The sequence below is a fragment of the Mastomys coucha genome, unplaced genomic scaffold (genome assembly GCF_008632895.1).
Source record: "Mastomys coucha isolate ucsf_1 unplaced genomic scaffold, UCSF_Mcou_1 pScaffold21, whole genome shotgun sequence".
NCBI lineage: Eukaryota > Metazoa > Chordata > Mammalia > Rodentia > Muridae > Mastomys > Mastomys coucha.
The window spans coordinates 177,434,625-177,452,749 of NW_022196904.1; the positions used below are offsets into that span (position 1 = coordinate 177,434,625).

General features: G+C 42.4%; 1 protein-coding gene across 8 annotated transcripts in view; it reads left to right on the plus strand.

Moving 5' to 3' along the window:
* The window catches only part of Gbf1 (golgi brefeldin A resistant guanine nucleotide exchange factor 1), a 137,375-nt gene that overhangs the window by 84,841 nt on the left and 34,409 nt on the right, over positions 1–18,125 (plus strand). For all 8 annotated transcript variants that reach the window (XM_031390527.1, XM_031390531.1, XM_031390529.1 and 5 more), the window contains exons 4-5: positions 11,868–11,999; positions 17,013–17,131. In XM_031390527.1, the coding sequence (XP_031246387.1) occupies positions 11,868–11,999; positions 17,013–17,131 (251 nt within the window). The remainder of the gene's footprint in view (positions 1–11,867; positions 12,000–17,012; positions 17,132–18,125) is intronic.

The window sequence follows — 18,125 nt, forward strand, 5'->3', positions numbered from 1 at the left end:
AAAAAAAAAAAAAAAAAAACCAAGGTAACTAGCAAAAGTGTACACTACCACTGCCCAATTTTTTTATATTTACATAAAACTTAAAAAATGAGTTATTTAACAGTATAAAGAACTTTAGACTAGGATTCTAGGGCTAAAATAACCCTAAATAATATTATCTTATTGTACTTATTGTACACTTTATTTCATGTATTATGCCCCATATATACACAAAATGAAAAAATGGATACAAGTTTCTTATCATAGGACCTAGTACATGTAGTATTTATAATAAATGTTAGCTGGTATAATTGACTTTCAATTAATTTTAATTTTGTATTTGTTTGTTATTTTGTTATATAGGGTTTTACTATGCAGTTCATTCTGGCCCTGAACTCCATGTTCTCATGTCTCATCCAGAGCCCTGGAATTTCAGACTTCTAGATCTTAAAAGGAATAAAAGTTAAAGATAAATTCCAAGATCCCAGATAACTTGTGGCCTTTTAATTCCTATCCATTCCAAGGTGTACATATAGCAGAGAAAGGGCCAGGGGTTTGTTTCTTTTGTAGATGATTAGTCTTGGGAGAATACTGATTTCTCACTCCTTGGCAGGATTGTATTTAATTTGAGGCCTGTATCCAGTGCTTCGAGAGTATTCATGGCACTTCTTGATTGGACTGTTCATGGCTTTTTAGAGGAGAGAAAGATAATAAGAACTGCCACTATTTAGTACCTTGTGCCATGCCACACACCCTATACTTACCCAGTAATCTACAATTTTCTCTTTTTAATCTTCATTTTTATAGATTAAAAATGAAACTCCAAAAAAATGAGATATACAGTTAAGATTATAAAACTAATGAGTGTTAAAAGCTGGAGTCAAATCCTGGTCCATCTGACCCCAAAAGCTATCCGTGCCGCTCAGCCATTCAACTCTATTGCCTCCTATGAAACTACAGCAGAAAGGAAGGTTTCTGGTGATCTGCTTTCCAGATTGGCCTTCCTGAAGACTAGATTTACTTGGATATTTTTTAGAGTCCTTCAGAAGAAAAGTATCATGATGCTGGGCATGGTAGGCATACTGAATAATTTCACAACCAAGGAGATATGTGACACCATAGAGGAACAGCCAGAATTCCAGCCCTGGAAAGTTGCAAGCTTAAGGCACACACAGTCCAGTAAGCAAAGAATGCAGATTAGGTGTAGGGTTCTCTGAAGGTGACTGGTTCCTGTTCTTGGATTGGGGAAACAGTTTTAAGGAGAGAAATCTAAGCCCTGCTGGTGAAAGAAGTTGTGGGGTTCTCTTAAAATCAATTACAGGTTCAATTTCTGACTAGCCAAGGCCACAAATTGTAGAGTCTCAAAGGTCAGATTAACCTGAGGCAGAAGGCAAACTTCTTGAGGTGACTTGTTACTCCTGTTATTAGAACATTAAAACAGAGAAGTCACACTTTGCCCCTAGTATAAATCTGAGAACTGCCCGTGTCCACCAACTCTCCTGTCTTCTCAAATAATGGGTGACCTGACCAAAGGGAAGATGAATCTGGCACTGTTTTCTCAGGTCAGAGCCTGCATGTGGCTTCTTGCATTGCCCTTTGACAAAAGAGGATGGATACTCCTAGCCTGCTCTCCTAGTGCATCCTACCATCCCAGGAAGGGTGTTCTCAGCTGCAATAGTCTTTTCTCATTTGGCCAGCATCGGACTGACACATTCCTGAACCAAAATGCACACATAAGCTGCTTTCCTGGTTGTGAAGCTTCACTCCTGAGTGACCCTTATCAGGGGCAGTTGGGCATTCTCAATTGGATTACGCTGACAAGGAAAAAGGCCTGGGGTATGTTATTTCAACACCATTTAGCTTCAGAAATGCCTGCCTCGACCCTTTTGCCCTCGGAGTCTACTTCTCTCTTCTTGCTTTCTATAGGGTCATCAGCCTGCCTTCATCATAGCTCTTCATCCTGCAAATATTGACCTAGGTTTCTAGAGACAGAATCATTCACAAGATGGATCACATGGAAGAAATTATGTAAATCATCCCATGATAAAAACAGAAGCTGTTCATTTAACCCTCTTGACATTCCTTTTTTTTTTTTTTAAGATTGATTTATTTTATGGATGTATTTACACTGTAGCTGTTTTCAGACACACCAGAAGAGGGCATCAGATCCCATAACAGATGGTTGTGAGCCACCATGTGGTTGCTGGGAATTGAACTCAGGACCTGTGGAAGAGCCGTCAGTGCTCTTAACCCGCTGAGCCATCTCTCCAGCCCCTACCCCTTGACATTTCTATATCCAGGAGCATAGGCCAAAATTATTTGAGCACAATTCCTGTTTGGTTTTTCTGTCTCTGCTGATACATTCAAACTTAGCAGGAATTGTTAGGTTACCATATTCTACTTTCTCACTATGATATATATTTTTTTATTCAAGATTATATTTCTTCTGAAAGTCAGAGCTTGAGAATAGTCTACAAATGAAATTTCTGAGGTGCTGGAAGTTTAGTAGTTAGGAGCTATGAGGTTTTTGGTCACCAGTGGATATACAGAGCAGTGGTCCAAGCCTGGTGTGATGACACACACCTTTAATCCCAGTGCTTGGGAAGCAAAGGCAGTAGATCTTTGAGTTTCAAGTCAGCCAGAGCTAGCTATATAGTAGAACAATATCTTTTTAAAAAAGAGGTGTGGGGACAGGCACCAGGCATTGGTGACATGTGCCTTTAATCCCAGCACTGGGAGGCAGAGGAGGTGGATCTCTGTGAGTTTGGTCTACAGAGTGAATTCCAGGACAGCCAGGGCCACACAGAGAAACTCTGTCTCAAAAACAGTTGTTCCAAAGCTGGGCAAGATGACAGTGCCTGTGATACAGGGGGCTGAAATAGCAGATTGCCGTGAGAGCAAGGCCAGCAAGTGCACCAACCTGAATGACATAACATTAAAAAAAAAAAAGTGGTCCATGCTAACATTCAGGAGGCTAAGACAGGAGAGTCTCAGTTGGACCCTACCTTGTGTGGTATATAACAAGTATAAGGCCAGCCTTAGCCATATGGGATGCCCCTGTCTTCAGGGTGTGTGCTGCTAAAGCAAGCACAGGAACAACTCTGTCTTTAAAAAACAAAACAACCTCCAAAAACATATTGGTAAAGAAGGAGCCATGTACTATCTTTACCTCTTATTATTAGCTTTAAAATTATCCAGACCTGTGAATGGTCAGGTGGGCACATAGGCTTGGTTTTAGAAACTAGTTAATTCCAGGAAGAAAAAATTGCCAAAGGCAGCTTCCACTAACCTGTAATTCCTAATCCTAAACTGATGGATCAAACCTCGACAGGCCTTGCAACCTTGCCCTATTCTATAAGAGAAATGAAATAAAGAAATGTACTAGGCTAAGCCTTGGTTCCAGAGCTAACCCTGTGACCTTGTGCAAAAATGCTTCACTTTTTTGATCCATAGTGTCTTCATCTACAGGGATTTTCTAATGAAGGCAGGAATAGTAATTTAACTAGAGTTTTTAAAAGACTCCTTAAAAAGCTAAAACTTAAGATTGTAAATAAAAAAATAAATTACTTTTGAGTAAATGCACACAATGCCAGCTCTAACAAAGTCAGCTGCAGGAGAAAGCAAGCCCCACTGCAGTTCTGACAGTGGCCTGTTGCGTATGTTTTCTCCCAACTCTTACCTCCTGTTTTGCCTAGCCTATGTCCACTTTTCTTTCTTTTCTTTTTTCTTTTTTTATTTTTTTTTATTTTTTTTGTAGAAAGACAGGAATGGGGAGATGTGTAGGGAAGTAGAGGCCGGCTATGGCCATGTGGAGAGAGAAAGGAAGGGAAGGCAGAGATGGGGAGCAAGAGGGCAAGAGAGAGAAGCAAGAGAGTAAGAGAGTCCACTCTTCAATCCAGTACTTATGGTGCTCTAGCCTTGGGAGGCTGAGGGGCAGAGGAGAGCTGGAGATTGTCTTTGGTATTGTGATTATTTAGGAGTGAAGCCATGGGGCTGGAGAGATGACTTAGTGGTTAGGAACATTTGCTCTTTCAGAGGACCCCAGCTCAGGTCTCACCAGTCACATCAGTCAGCTCACAACTGTCTGTAACCCCAGTTCCAGTTGCTCCAACACCTCTGGCCCAGAAGACACCTGTACTCACTCACACATACTCACATGCTGCCATATATGCCTACACACAAGTAATAATAAGAAAATACGCCTGATGGCACACGCCTTTAATCCCAGCACTTGGGAGGCAGAGGCAGGTGGGTTTCTGAGTTCGAGGCCAGCCTGATCTACAGAGTTCCAGGACAGCCAGGGCTATGCAGAGAAACCCTGTCTCAAAAAAACCAAAAAAAAAAAACCAAAAAAAAAGTAGAATTCTTAAAGTTGGGTCAGTTGACAGACTGAAAAATGAATACTTTCCAAAATATTTTTATTTTCACTTTATAAAAATATTTGTCTTGGAGGCTTGAGAGTTGTAACTCAGCTCCAGGGGTTCTGCTGTCCTCTTCTGACCTCTGTGGGTACTGCACACAGGCAGTATTTACACCTGACGTCCTCTTCTGACCTCTATGGGTACCTGCACACAGGCAGTATTTACACCCAAGCAAATGTGTGCTCTTGTGTAGTTCTGAGGGCAAGCCCCTAATTTGCCTTTCTTTTAATTTTTTTATTAAAAGATTTACTTATTTCTATTTTACATGTGTGAGTATTTGTCTGTATGTATGTCTGTGTACCATATGTGTGCCTGGTGCTCATGCTCTTAACTACTGAGCCATCTCTTCAGTCCTGAAATATTTTAAAAATTTTTAATTTAATAAAAAAAATTAATCATTACATATGGTTTTTGAGAAAGTTTTTTTACTTTGCACTATGTTGTCTGGACCTCCTACATAGACCAGGCCAGCTCTCAGACTCATAGAGAACTGCTTGCCTCCACCTCCTGAGTGCTGAGATAAAGACACACATCATCATACATGACTTCACTCTTTTTTTTTGTTTGTTTTTTCGAGACAAGGTTTCTCTGTGTAGCCATGGGTGTCCTGGAACTCACTCTGTAGACCAGGCTGGCCTTGAACTCAGAAATCTGTTCGTCTCTGCCTCCCAAGTGCTGGGATTAAAGGTGTGCACCACCACTGCCCAGCTAGGAATTCTACTTTTTAAAAAAAAAAAAAAGATTTATTTATTTATGTATGTATGTATTTATTTATTTTATGCATATGAGCACACTGTTGCTGTCTTCAGACACACCAGAAGAGGGCATTGGATCCCATGGCAGATGGTTGTGAGCCATCATGTGGTTGCTGGAGATTGAACTCAGGACCTCTGGAAGAGCAGTCGGTGCTCTTAACCGCTGAGCCATCTCTCCAGCCCCTGCATTCTACTTTTTAGTTAATATAATTTGTTTATTGATGGTATTAGGGATTGAAGCGAGGACCTTGCAGGTATTAGGCAAGGGGCTCTACCACTGAGCTACATTACCAGCCTTAACTCATTGTTGAGACAGGGTCTCACTAAATTCCTCTTGCTGATCGTGAACTCCATCTGTAGCTCAACGAGGCTTTGAATCTATAAACCTCTTGCCTCTGTCTCTTAAGTAACTGAGATTACAGGCATGAGCTATCACAGCTGCCTCCAGTTTGGTTGAGTGGATAGACTCTGATTAAACACGAGTGATTCCTCAACTTGAACATCTAAGGGTTAATGTCCAAAAGTCTGAGGATTAGAAATCATAAATTTACATTTCCTTCCAACTGTCATTGATCATTTGCAGGCTATTTTCACGAGTCCCCAGAAATGAGAGAGTCAGAAATAACATAAAAACTCACCCTTTGTAGATATCTGCCACAAAAAGTTTTAAGATAACCAGTGAAGAAAAAGGCTCTTGTATGTGCTTTCTGTATGGACCACCTTGTCAAACAAAGCCTCGACCATCTTTCTGTCCTTGCAGCACAACTTTCCCTATGGAGAAGATTAGAAGGTGTGAAGCACAGTCCAACCACACATGAGCCAATAACAGACTGCTTTCAGTAAACCTCTGTGCCTGAGGTACTTGTACTGTTGGCTGCCGTTAAGTAGGGTTACCCTGTCCTGCTTGAGATCACATTTAACCTCCCCTTTAAAAGGGTAAAGCATGCTGGAGAGATGGCTCTGTGGTTAGGAGTACTTGTTTCTCTTGCAGAAGATCCAGATTCAGTTTCCATAACCCACATAGTGGATCAAAGCCATCTGTAATTCCAGTGACAGGGAATCTGATACCCTCTTCAGACCTCTGAGAGCACCAGGCTCACACATTAGGTATGCAGTCATACATGTAGGCAAAACACTTATACATAAAAATGAGATTAGCTTTGAAAAATTAAAATGATAAGACAAGAACTTACGGGCAGGCCACACAAGGAAAGTACTTTACTGACTGTCAGTACAATGTATGAATGCTGGTTGGAATACAAGTAAAGGCTGGCTCACCGAGGGCACCCCTGCTAGATGACGGAGGCACTATCTATCACCTTATGCAAATCCTATTCCACCGCCTGGGGAAAGAACTTCAATGCCTCTCTCTTCAACAGTGAACTACATGGGTTATTAAATATTTTTCAAGATAATTGTGGTGCTGTATATCCTGTAATCTGAGCTTCAGAAGGTTGAAAAAGAAGGATCCATTGAGCCCAGGAGTTTGAGACCAGCCTGGCCAACATTAGTGAGACACGTCGTACTTAGATCATTTTATTCTCTCAGTAACTCTAAGAAACAATACCACCATCTCCATTTTTCACTAATAAGGAAGCTCAAGGTCATACACTAAAAGGAAAACAGAATTTGAATGTAGGTCTTGTTAACTCCAAAGCCAGGGTACAGAAACTCTGCATTCCATTCTTTAACAGTATCCCAAGCTGTTTCTTTGTCCTTAAGGAACAAGTTTAAAGGATTTACTCATTTTATTTAATGTACACTGATGTTTTGCCTCCATGTCTGATTGGGTTTGGGTGCCAGATCCCTGGAACTGGAGTTACGGACAGTTGTAACCTACTCTGTGGATGCTGGGAATTGAACCCAGATCCACTGGAAGAATAGGCAGTGTTCCTAACTGCTGAGCTGTCTCTCCAGCCCTAGTACCAAGTTATTTCTAGAGGGTGACTAACTATGACTAAAATGACAAATAAAATGTTATAGCTGAACTATCCTAGGATTTAGTTTCTTCTGTTCCTTTTCTCCTACCAGTGGCTCTACACTCTTATTGATTGGAGTACTGCCTTCTAAATTAAGCCTTAGGTTTGTCCAGGTTCACTCCTAATCCAGGAGGGAGAGCAAGACCCCTTTAACAAGGCCAGCAGTCTAAATGAGGCCCATAGGGACTGTCCTCAAATATCGGCTTGAGGACAGGCTGAGCCATCTTCCTCCCTAGAGCACTAGTTTGATGTGTTAGCTTTAAACACTAGGTTTTTTTTTTTTTTTTCCTAGAGGGAACTGGTGAGCAATTCGCCTGTAACATACAGGCAGGCTAAAGCTGCTGTAGTTCTTACTCTGCATGCACTATTACCACCAAGCCCAGACTCAAGCAGGCAGTTTCAAAGCCCAGGAGAAATTAAAAACTTGTGTTGCCCTACTTTATACCATGCTGGTGTACCCCAGTTTCATGCAGTCATTGCACTTGGAGCAGTTTTTTCAATCAAAATTCTTCTTATCTAGTAAAATGTTTCATTCTTCAATAGCAGCAAGAAGAGAAGATAGTTTATAAGTTTATTATCAATTACTATCCTGTCAGGTATCTACAGAGGACTTAAATAGGAAATACTAAAAGAAAACTCCATACTGATATTAATAAAATTTCTAGCTAATGAGCCTGAGAGGTTAGTAGCCAAAACCAAGAATCTCCACATCCCTTAAGCAGGGAAAATTCTACTTACTCCCTTCTCTTCAACAACCAGAAGAAATGTTACTACATCAGGGCATCGTGAGGACCGAGAGCCACCAGTACCGGGGAGTCCTGAGTGCTTCTGCTACCCTCTTGCAAGACCTTGATGATATAGGGGCATTTCCATTTTACCTGTGGGGAACAAAAGCATCAGAACTGTTCTGCATGAGCTCATAGTGTCTGTGAGGAATGGTCAACAGTCCACGGGAGCAGCAGTCCTCTGAATAGACACATCTCACTCTGCAAAGTGCTCAGAAAAATTTCCAAGGAAGCCGAACCTGAATATACAATCTTGAAAGGTTTGGGGAACAATGTCACACAACAAGGAGCAATAGCTAGGCTGCCAGCACATGTCCCATCATCAGTGTCTATCTGTCTGTCTCTCTTATCTTATCCCAACTCTGCCTGCAATACAGAGCTGCATTTCTCTGGGAATGTTGCATTACATTCCAAAGTGTATGGTTAATATTTTTGACAGCTACATGTGACATATAATGACTTTTTAAGAAAATTCTTTATGTTTGGACCTAGAGAGGTGGCTCAGAGGAAAGAGCACTTGTGTCTCTTGCAGAGGACCTAGTTCTGTTCCCAGCACCTACATGGTGGCTCACAACCATCCCTAACTCCAGTTTTAAGGGAAGGTGTGATACCTGCTCCTTACCTCTGTGGGCACCAGGCATGCACATAGTGCACATACATACACAGGCAAAACACTCATACAATAAAATAAATCCAAAAAATATTAAAAATTATTTTTAGTTCCAGTTTGCTTAATGCGACTCTTTCCCTCCCTCCCTCCCCCTCTGTCTCTCTGTCTCTCTCTCTCTCTCTCTCACACACACACACACACACACACACACACACACACACACCAGACAAAAGAGAGCCAGCTGTGGTTCCACACCCCTGTCATTCTAGCACTTAGGAATTAGAAACAGGAGGCTAAGGAGTTCAAGGATAGTCTAGGCTACATAGAATCTTGTTTCAAGGGGGAAAAAAATCTAAAAGCACCTAAGGTTCAATAAAGTGACTCTAAGCATACACCAAAATACAATCCATAAAATAAATATTGATAATTGGGTTTCATGGGATGGTGGTGGTATATGCCTTTAACTCCAACACTCAGAAGGCCGAGGCAGGTGGAGCTCTGAGTGAATGAGGCCAGCCTAGTCTACAGAGTGAATTCAAGAATAATCAGGGTTATACAGATAAACCCTGCTCAAAATAAATACAAAGAAAATATGTCTGCTACATAGATATGTAAAGAATGGAAAAGACTGGAATTCTGATGAGATCTGTCTCTAGCGCAGTGGTGCTCACCCTTCCCAGCGCCTCGGCCCTTTAATACAGTTCAGTTCCTCATGCTGTGCTGACCCCAACCACAAAATCATTTTCTTTGTTACTTTATAACCGTAATTTCGCTACTGTTATGAATTGTAATATAAATATCTGTGTTTTGTAATGGTTATAGGCAACCCCTATGAAAGGGTTGTTCTACCTATAAAGGAGTCACTACCTACAGGCTGAGAACCATTGCTTAAATGGACAGGTGGTAGTAAACTGGAGAACCTGATGTCCTTTAGCAGTGGATGAATAAAGAAACTGTAGAACATACATGGAAAATAGAATAATATTCAGCAGTAAATAGGGACAAACCACTGATGTGCAGCAGCTGGGGTAAATATCTCATGTATACCAAACATGGTCATGTTTTAGATGACTGACAGACCCTATTTAGATGTAAACATGGTACATTTGTGCTCCCAAAGCAGCAAGAGAAAATGGTTTTAATTTTTTTGTGTGTGGTCACTTGTGCATGCAGATGTACATATAAAACACCAGACATCTCTCTCCATTGCTGTCTACCTTATTTTGGGGGACGGAGTTTCTCATTGAACCTGGAGTTCACCTTTCCAGCTAGGCAGGCTGGCCACAGGGCTCCTGTCCTCTGCCCTTCACACTGGAGTTAGAGGCTTCACCTAGGTGCTGGAGAAGGTCTGAACTCATCCTCCTGCTTATGCAGCAAGCACCTTACTCAGCCATTCCCCCCACCCCCACCCTGTCTAGTGGTACATTTTTTAAAGAGCCTTTAAAAAGTGTTATATATTTCACTCTTTCTAACTATATTCTCTTCCTTAATGTCTATTAACACACATGTGCATGCTCACACACACACATTTCTCTTTAGTTTTTTTCTTTAGTCGTCAATCTCTAGGTGGGCCCAGTGGGGAATGAGAAGCAGGTTTTGTACAGCTGATGTGATCACTGTACAGACAGCCTTGGAAAATACTACCCAATCTGCCAGTTAATTAAAGCATTAATCTTGGAAGCAGCCAGCCCAGAAAATGTTTACTCAGAGAGGAGGAAAGGTAGGGACTGAGTAGGGAGTGCCCTACATTTGCATGAAAATGAAGGTTCATAAGGATGAAACACACACACACACACACACACACACACACACACACACACACCCTTACTTTCCCTCCCCTCAGTCTCTAAGGTGGGATAGCCTTGATCATATCCCTAAAAGATTCTGACCTGTTTGGAAAAACTAAAAAGGGAACAAGCTCTGAAAGCTCAAACCACAGTAGAGTAGAAAGAAGTCAGGAGCCATCAGCAGAGTCGGGTAGGCAGAAGGCCAGAGTAGTGTGTCTTGCCCTGGACTGAAATCTGCTACAGTAGAAGGATGTGCTGGCAATAATGTAGGGTAGATGTGTGGTTTGGGAATTGTAGAACCATGTAGACCTCAACTCTGCTTATTGTGTAATTTAAGGCCAATTATTATCTTATCTAAACCTTACTTTTTTCAAAGTCTGTGGTGCTTCTTCATATCAGGACAATTAGCTGCCTGTGTGCTGTGCTCTGGGAAAGAAAGAAGGGAGGGAGGGAGGGAGGGAGGGAGGGAGGAAGGAAGGAAGGAAAGAAGGAAGGAAGGAAGGAAGGAAGGAAGGAAGGAAGGAAGGAAGGAAGGAAAGGAAGGAAGGAAGGAGAGTGGTTAGGACCTTCCAAGATTACAAGCTGTCACTGTGACTGGACGCTGCTCAGCCTTTTGCTTATTTCAGGCTTCCTTTTCATTGGGGAACTGAAACCAAGTTTCCCTCTCTCCCAGGAATTTCTTTAGTTATATTATCTGTAACAAGGAAAGCTCACCTGTGTGTCACTGAAGAAATGATGAAATGAGTGTAGAAAATTGACTAATGCTATTTGGTTATATTAAATAAGTATTGTTGGTTCCTTTCCTTTTTTAATTTTTGTTTGTGTTTTGGAACAAGAGTAGCTTGCTATGTAGCCCTGGCTGGCCTGGGTGGGACTTGCTGGGTAGACAAGACTCCCTTCAAATGTGTAGTGATTTTCCTGCTTCTGCCTCCTGAAAACTGGAGTTAGAATAGGAACTGTCATACCTGATGCCCAGCTAGTGTGAATTTTTTTGATTGTGCTCAAGGGCTGAGAATGTAGTTCATTGGAAGAATAGTTGTATCCACAGTATCCTGGGCTCAATCTCAAGCATACAGACAACAGTAATGAAACAGTATTATTTATGACAGAAAACTCACCATTTTAGTAATCTTTTTTGGGGGGCGGGAGGGGTTCAAGACAGGGTTTCTCTGCATAGCCCTGGCTGTCCTGGTACTCACTCTGTAGACCAGGCTGGCCTCGAACTCAGAAATCCTCCTGCCTCTGCCTCCCAAGTGCCAGGATTAAAGACGTGTGCCACCACCGCCCGGCCATTTTAGTGATCTTACTGTTAACTTTATAAATGTTCTTTTAAAAAAATTAATCTTTTAAAGCTAAATCCTAAACCTTTTACAGATAAAGTGGTAGTGTCAGGAACTTAATTCAAGGTATTTTAGGAGGAAGAAGGTTAACCCAAACAAGGAGACCTCTAACATCATTCAACAGACAAAAATGACCTTTTGCCAAGATTACCTTTTGTTAGATATTGTCTTTTCATTTTTGACTTGTGGGGTTTTTTTGTTTTACTTGCAGAGCTCTCAGAGATTGAGCCAAATGTCTTCCTTCGCCCATTTCTGGAAGTCATCCGCTCAGAAGACACCACTGGTCCTATTACTGGCCTGGCACTCACCTCTGTCAACAAGTTCCTGTCCTACGCACTCATAGGTAAGCACTTAGGCTCTCACTCCAGCTCCTGCTGCACGGGCCTTAAACCAGCTGGCTTTCCAGCTGCCCTCCTAGGAGAGACAGGCTGACTGGATTGTCCATGGAGGGAGAGAAGAGGGAAGGTTGCCTGAGCCTCTAGTCTCCACTACACTTTGGAGAGTTAAGAGTGTGGGACCCTTGCCTTGTTAGAAAATTACTTTTATTTATTTGTATGCAAAGGAGCAAGCATGTTTTTAAGATTACACACAGCAGGGAAGCAGGGAGAAGGGGCATGCACACAGAAAGGTATCCACATGGAGGTCAGAGGACAATTTGTGGCATAGGTTTTCTTCTTCCATCACGTGGGTCCAAGAGTAAAACTCAGCCGTTAGCCTTGAGAGCACATCCCTTTGCTGAGCCAGACCTCCCTCTGGTTGGCCTTATTTCCACTTTGTGCTCATTGGGAGAAAACTAACTAGGGAGGTATGAGAGAAGAGAAGCCTCTCCTTGGTCTCAGAGCCAGTCTCTTCTTTAAGGGACATGGCCTGAGTGCTCTGCCTTTGACGCATATAAATATGTGCACACACCCCTCCACATGTACACACTCATCTTAAGACGGGTCTTTCTGTGTACCCTGGAAGCTGAAGTCCTCCTGCCTCAGCCTCCCAAGTACTGGATATAGGCAGTATTACTAGTTTTTTAATATTTATTCATTTTATTTTATGTGAATGTGTATGTTTCTAAGCATGAGTATGTATATGTATATGTATATGTATATATATATATAATATGTGTATGTATACACACAGACACACCACACACACATAGACACACACACACACACACATACACACGCTTCTAGAAAACCTGAGTTTTCTAGAAGAGCAGAGTAGTCTTAGCTGATGAGCCATCTTTCCAGCCTGATTATCCACCCCCCTTTGTTTTAGTGGGAGGGAGGAGATTTGTACTATATATTTTCTGTATTTCACTTAATAGTGTTTATTTGATGTATACACATAATTATATAGCTGATTTATTCCTTTCATTGTAGGAAAACACACACACCTATAATTTTACCTTTTAACCTTTTTTTTTTCTTAAGACAGAGCACAAGGTGGCCTCTGATTCATTGTGTAGAAAGGATACTGTGAATTTCAGGTCTTCCTGCCTTTCCCTCCCATACTGGGATAGTAACCCTTTTGCTCCCACAGCCAGTTTTATGATGTGTTAGGATCAAAACAGTGACTTCATGCATTGTAGGCAAGTAGTCTACATCCACATCCACCTTTAATCAAATTGAAGAAAATAGTTCAATAGTTTTAGTCATGTCCACTGCATTGCACAGTGACTCCTAACAAATGCTCCTCAAACTTTTTCACGCCCCAAACAGAAATTTAATTAGGAAATCATTCCCCATTTTTCCTCCTCATTCATCCTTGATAGAATGGTGTTTTTAATTTAATGTTTACATTATTCTCTATTTGAAGTCATTATAAATAAGCTGAAATAAGCACCTGTATTCCTATGGCCTTATTTATGAATTTTATTTCTGTGTGAAGTACTATAACTGTTACATTTTATTGCTTCCTCTGTAGGTTAGAGCATTTATGTTCCTACCAGCAGTGCTCTGGCAGTTTCCACTTCTCCTGGCTGTCTTCAGCACTGAGTCTTGCCAGCTTTCTGTTCTGCATGTGTGCCACTTTGGTGGGCAAAAGTCTGTGTGGTGCCAGGTGGTGGTGGCGCACGCCTTTAATCCCAGCACTTGGGGATGCAGAGGCAGGTGGATTTCTGAGTTCAAGGCCAGCCTGGTCTACAGAGTGAGTTCCAGGACAGCCAAGGCTACACAGAGAGACCCTGTCTCAAAAAAAAAAATCTGTATGTTGTTTTATTTTCCTTGAGATTGAAGCGTTGAGTTTCTTTTGTTTTGTTTTGGTTTGGTTTGTTTTCTTCACTAGTAGAGCTGGAACCCAGGGCCTCACACCTGCTAAGCAAGGACTCCACCACTGAGTTGTGTCTCCCTCAGTCAGTTTGTGTAAGATTTGCATTTGGGTTCCTTTTTTTAGTTTATCTTGTCACTCAGAATTTAAAATTTTCCCCCTATTACAACCTATGTGAAAAAGCGAAGAGCAAAGAAAACAGGCAGCTGTTTCTGTTCCAAATGGAGAGACAAGGTGAAATGAGGCTCAGGTCCAAGCCAGAAGCAGATGAACGACCTTTCAGTTCCGGGTGAGAAGACTCTCTTATCTTCTCTAGGAAATTGAATTTGCTTAGCTAACACATTCAGACTTTTGAGCAGGAGTCATGGGTGTCAGCCAGGTTATGAGTGGGTCAGGCACCTGAGCCTCGGCTTCTTACCTCCCCGAAAGAACTCAGACCCTGTAGCTGTCAGCCGTGACCTGAGCACCACCTGCAGGTCCTGCCTCTGCACAGCAGCTGCCTTACTGCGCCTTTCCCTTTGACCTTTTCTCTTTCCTCTGCACCTTTCCTGGACTTGGCAAAGAGGCTGGTCATTGGAGACCTCAGACCAGCTGGTCGGTGGGTTTCCTGTGGTGAGGAAGGAGAATGTTGGAGGCAATGATCGCTATAGGCATGCGAAACAGAGCAAAGGAATGTACAAGAGCCATAAAGCAAAACATGGAGGCTGGCAAGTCTCTCTGAAGCTGGCTACCAAGTGACTAGACAAGGATCTGAAGGAGTCTGGCAGGATCCAAAGTCTGACGAGCTTGAGCCAAGAAATCCTTCGTTTCTTCGCCCTCCTAGCAGAAACCACCCACTGCCCTTTGGATCCTGCAGCCCAAGGCTTCTGAGATTATTTTCTGCTCCCCAGACTGACCTTTAGTTTGGTCCCATGCACCTGTCAGGTCAGGAGTTGTAGCACTGACTGGCAGTAACTTGCTAGCAGGCTCTACCTGTGACTCTAAGGACCCATCACTATTACCTGCCTTCTTGGAAAATAGACTTTGCTACTTTGTTCAAGTTGAAGGAATAAGAATACAAAAAGATCAAAATAGTTTAAACCACTTTATCAAGAAATTACTTCAAAGAGAGGAAGAAACAGACTCCCAGGAGCCTTGAGATGTGAGCAAGGCTGCTATTCATTGAACTCTGACATGCCATTTAACACTAAGAAATACTTAACTTTCCTGTGGCCCTGAAGGCCTAAATAAGAACTTTCTCTTTTAAGATTTATTTATTTATTGTATGTAAGTACAATGTAGCTGTCTTCAGATACTCCAGAAGAGGGTGTCAGATCTTGTCCTGATGATTGTGAGCCACCATGTGGTTGTCGGGATTTGAACTCAGGACCTTCAGAGGAGCAGTCAGTGCTCTTAACCACTGAGCCATCTCCCCAGTCCCTAAATAACAACTTTCAAACAGGGCTGCAAGAGTGTTTAGGCAGGGGCCATAAAGAATGGGATTTTCAGGGCTGGAGAGATGGCTCAGGGTTAAGATCACTGACTGCTCTTCCGAAGGTCCTGAGTTCAAATCCCAGCAACCACATGGTGGCTCACAACCACCCATAATAAAATCTGATGCCCTTCTCTGGTGTGTCTGAAGACAGCTACAGTGTACTTACATATAACAAATAAATCTTTAAAAAAAAAATTAAAAAATGAGATTTTCCCTGCTGATTGAGGGAGCCTGGAGGATGATAGGAGGAGAGGCTGGATCATTACTGACTCTGTGTCCTCAAACGCCTTCCCTTCGCATGTCTCTCTAGAAGCCACTTGGTACTTAGAAGAGGGATGCTTGCAAGTAGGCCACACCTAGCTTCATAGTGAGTTCAAGGCCAGCCTAGACTCCATCCAAATAGATGAGAACAAGTTCATTGGAGCAGGTGGCAAGGTCTTTCTATATTATAGTTCTGGTTGGTTTCAAACTCATAATTCTCCTGCCTCAGCCTTGCCAGTGCTGGGATTCCAAGTGTATGGCACTACACCTGATGTCATTTTCAATGAGAATGGATTTAAAGAGCCTTGGATCTACTGTAGTATGTATGCCACCCAGAGAGCAGAGCTGGTAGCTCGGACCGTCTGTCCCCTCATTCCCTTAATTCAGTTGCACCAGAACACACAGCCAAACAACCAGAGAAGTCACACTAAAGGATGAGAAAAGAAAAGTTGTGACCTTGGCATTCAAAGGTCTGACTTTGCCTGCTCCTATTTCAAGACCCTTCCATACAAAATGAGTAGCTTACCCCTAGTGATTCCTCAAGTGTGTGCCTAGACCAGCAGGATTAACTACCTGAGATCTTAGAAATGCAAGTTCTTAGGTCCCACCGTATCCCTACAAAATCAAAGCTTCTAGGGGCTCAGTTGGTAAAGCATTTGTCACACAAACATGAGGGTCTTGAGTTTGGAGCCCTAGTCCCCAGAGAAAAGCTGAGTACTGTAACTCCAGCTCTAGAGCTGGGAAGGGAGGCTCACGGTGGCCTGCTGACCTCAGTCCAGCTCTAGAGCTGAGAAGGGAGGCTCACGGTGGCCTGCTGGCCTCAGTCTGCCTGGGCCACTGAGCTCCATGTTCAGGGAGAGACCCTGCCTCAGAAAGACAGATGCGGTGGAGAGTGATACACAGAGAGAGAGAGAGACAGAGTCAGAGACAGAGACGGAGAAGCTTCTAGAAGTGAGCCTGGCTATGTGTATGCTTAACAAACACTACATGTAATTTTGATACATAGGAAGTGCTTGAAATTCTTTTTTTTCTTTCTTTCTTTTTTCTTTTTTTTCTTTTTGAGACAGTTTTTCTCTGTGTAACCCTTGCTGTCTTGGAACTTGCTCTGTAGACCAGGATGGCCTTGAACTCACAGAGACCCACCTACCTCTCTATCCACCAAGTGTTGGGCTTAAAGACATATACTACCACCACTAGTATTATGGGTAAAATTTTTAGGTTGGTTGCTAAAAAAACAAAACAAAATAATAGGTTAGTTGACTCGTGAGAAGGTCGGGGTCTTCTCCAAGCAGTTTACAGACAGGCCGTCTTCCCTCTCCCATATTGTTGACATGATTTAATCTGTTTCTTTTGCTGGAGCAGATCCAGCTCATGAGGGCACAGCAGAGGGCATGGAGAATATGGCAGATGCTGTCACTCACGCCCGTTTTGTGGGCACAGACCCTGCCAGCGATGAAGTGGTCCTGATGAAAATCCTTCAGGTAAGTGGGAGGGAGGAACAACGGGCTGACGGTGCAGGGCCGGTCTGCCTCACTGCTTCCCCCGCTCTGCCAGCAGCAGCGCACAGCTGTGGTTCGATTCCACTGAGGCTTTAGAGCCGAATTTACTTCTAACAAGGAGCTCAAGTACCCAAAGGAAAAGCTTTTTCTAAGGGAAATAATTTAGAGCTTTAAGTGAATTCGCATCAAATACCAGAAACCCTTAAACCATCTTGTGCCTCTGGTAGACTGTGTCTGTGTGTCTGTGTTGTCTGTCTGTTAGGCCTATGGGCTAGGGCTCCAGTGAGTTATGAACTATGTTAGGACCATGCAAAATCAGGCACAAGGGAGTCGCTATTTTGAGTTTTTGTTTTGGTTTTTTTGTTGTTTTTTTGAGATAGGGTTTCTCTGTGTAGTCCCTGGCTGTCCCATGAACTCACTCTGTAGACCAGGCTGGCCTCAAACTAAGAGATCCAATTGCCTTTGCCTCCTGAGTACTGAGATTAAAGGCATGTGCCACCACTGCCTAGCTCTATTTTGTTTTTAAAACAGGGTTTCTCTGTGTATCCCTGGCTGGCTGAGTTCTAGAACTCAATTTGTAGACCAGGCTAGCCTCAAACTCAAGATCTGCCTGCCTCTGCCTCCAGAGTGCTGGGATTAAAGGTGTGTACCAGCACAGTTGACTTAATTTTTTTTTTTTTAATTTTTAAAATTTTTCATTTTTGTTTTGGGGGGGACAGGGTCTCATTGACCTTGAATTCTTATTCCTGTTTTGATCTCTCTCCCAAGTGCTAATATTACAAGCATGTAACATTTTACCTAGCTCTAAGGTCAGCTTATTTCTTGCTAACTTAAAAAAAAAAAAAAAAAGGAAAAAGAAAAAGAAACTTTGAAATTGGGCATGGTCGTGCATAGTTGTAATTGGAGCTTGTAGGAGACTGAAGCTGAATGTCCACAAGTTCAGCCCAAACTGGACTAAATATTGTGATCTTATCTC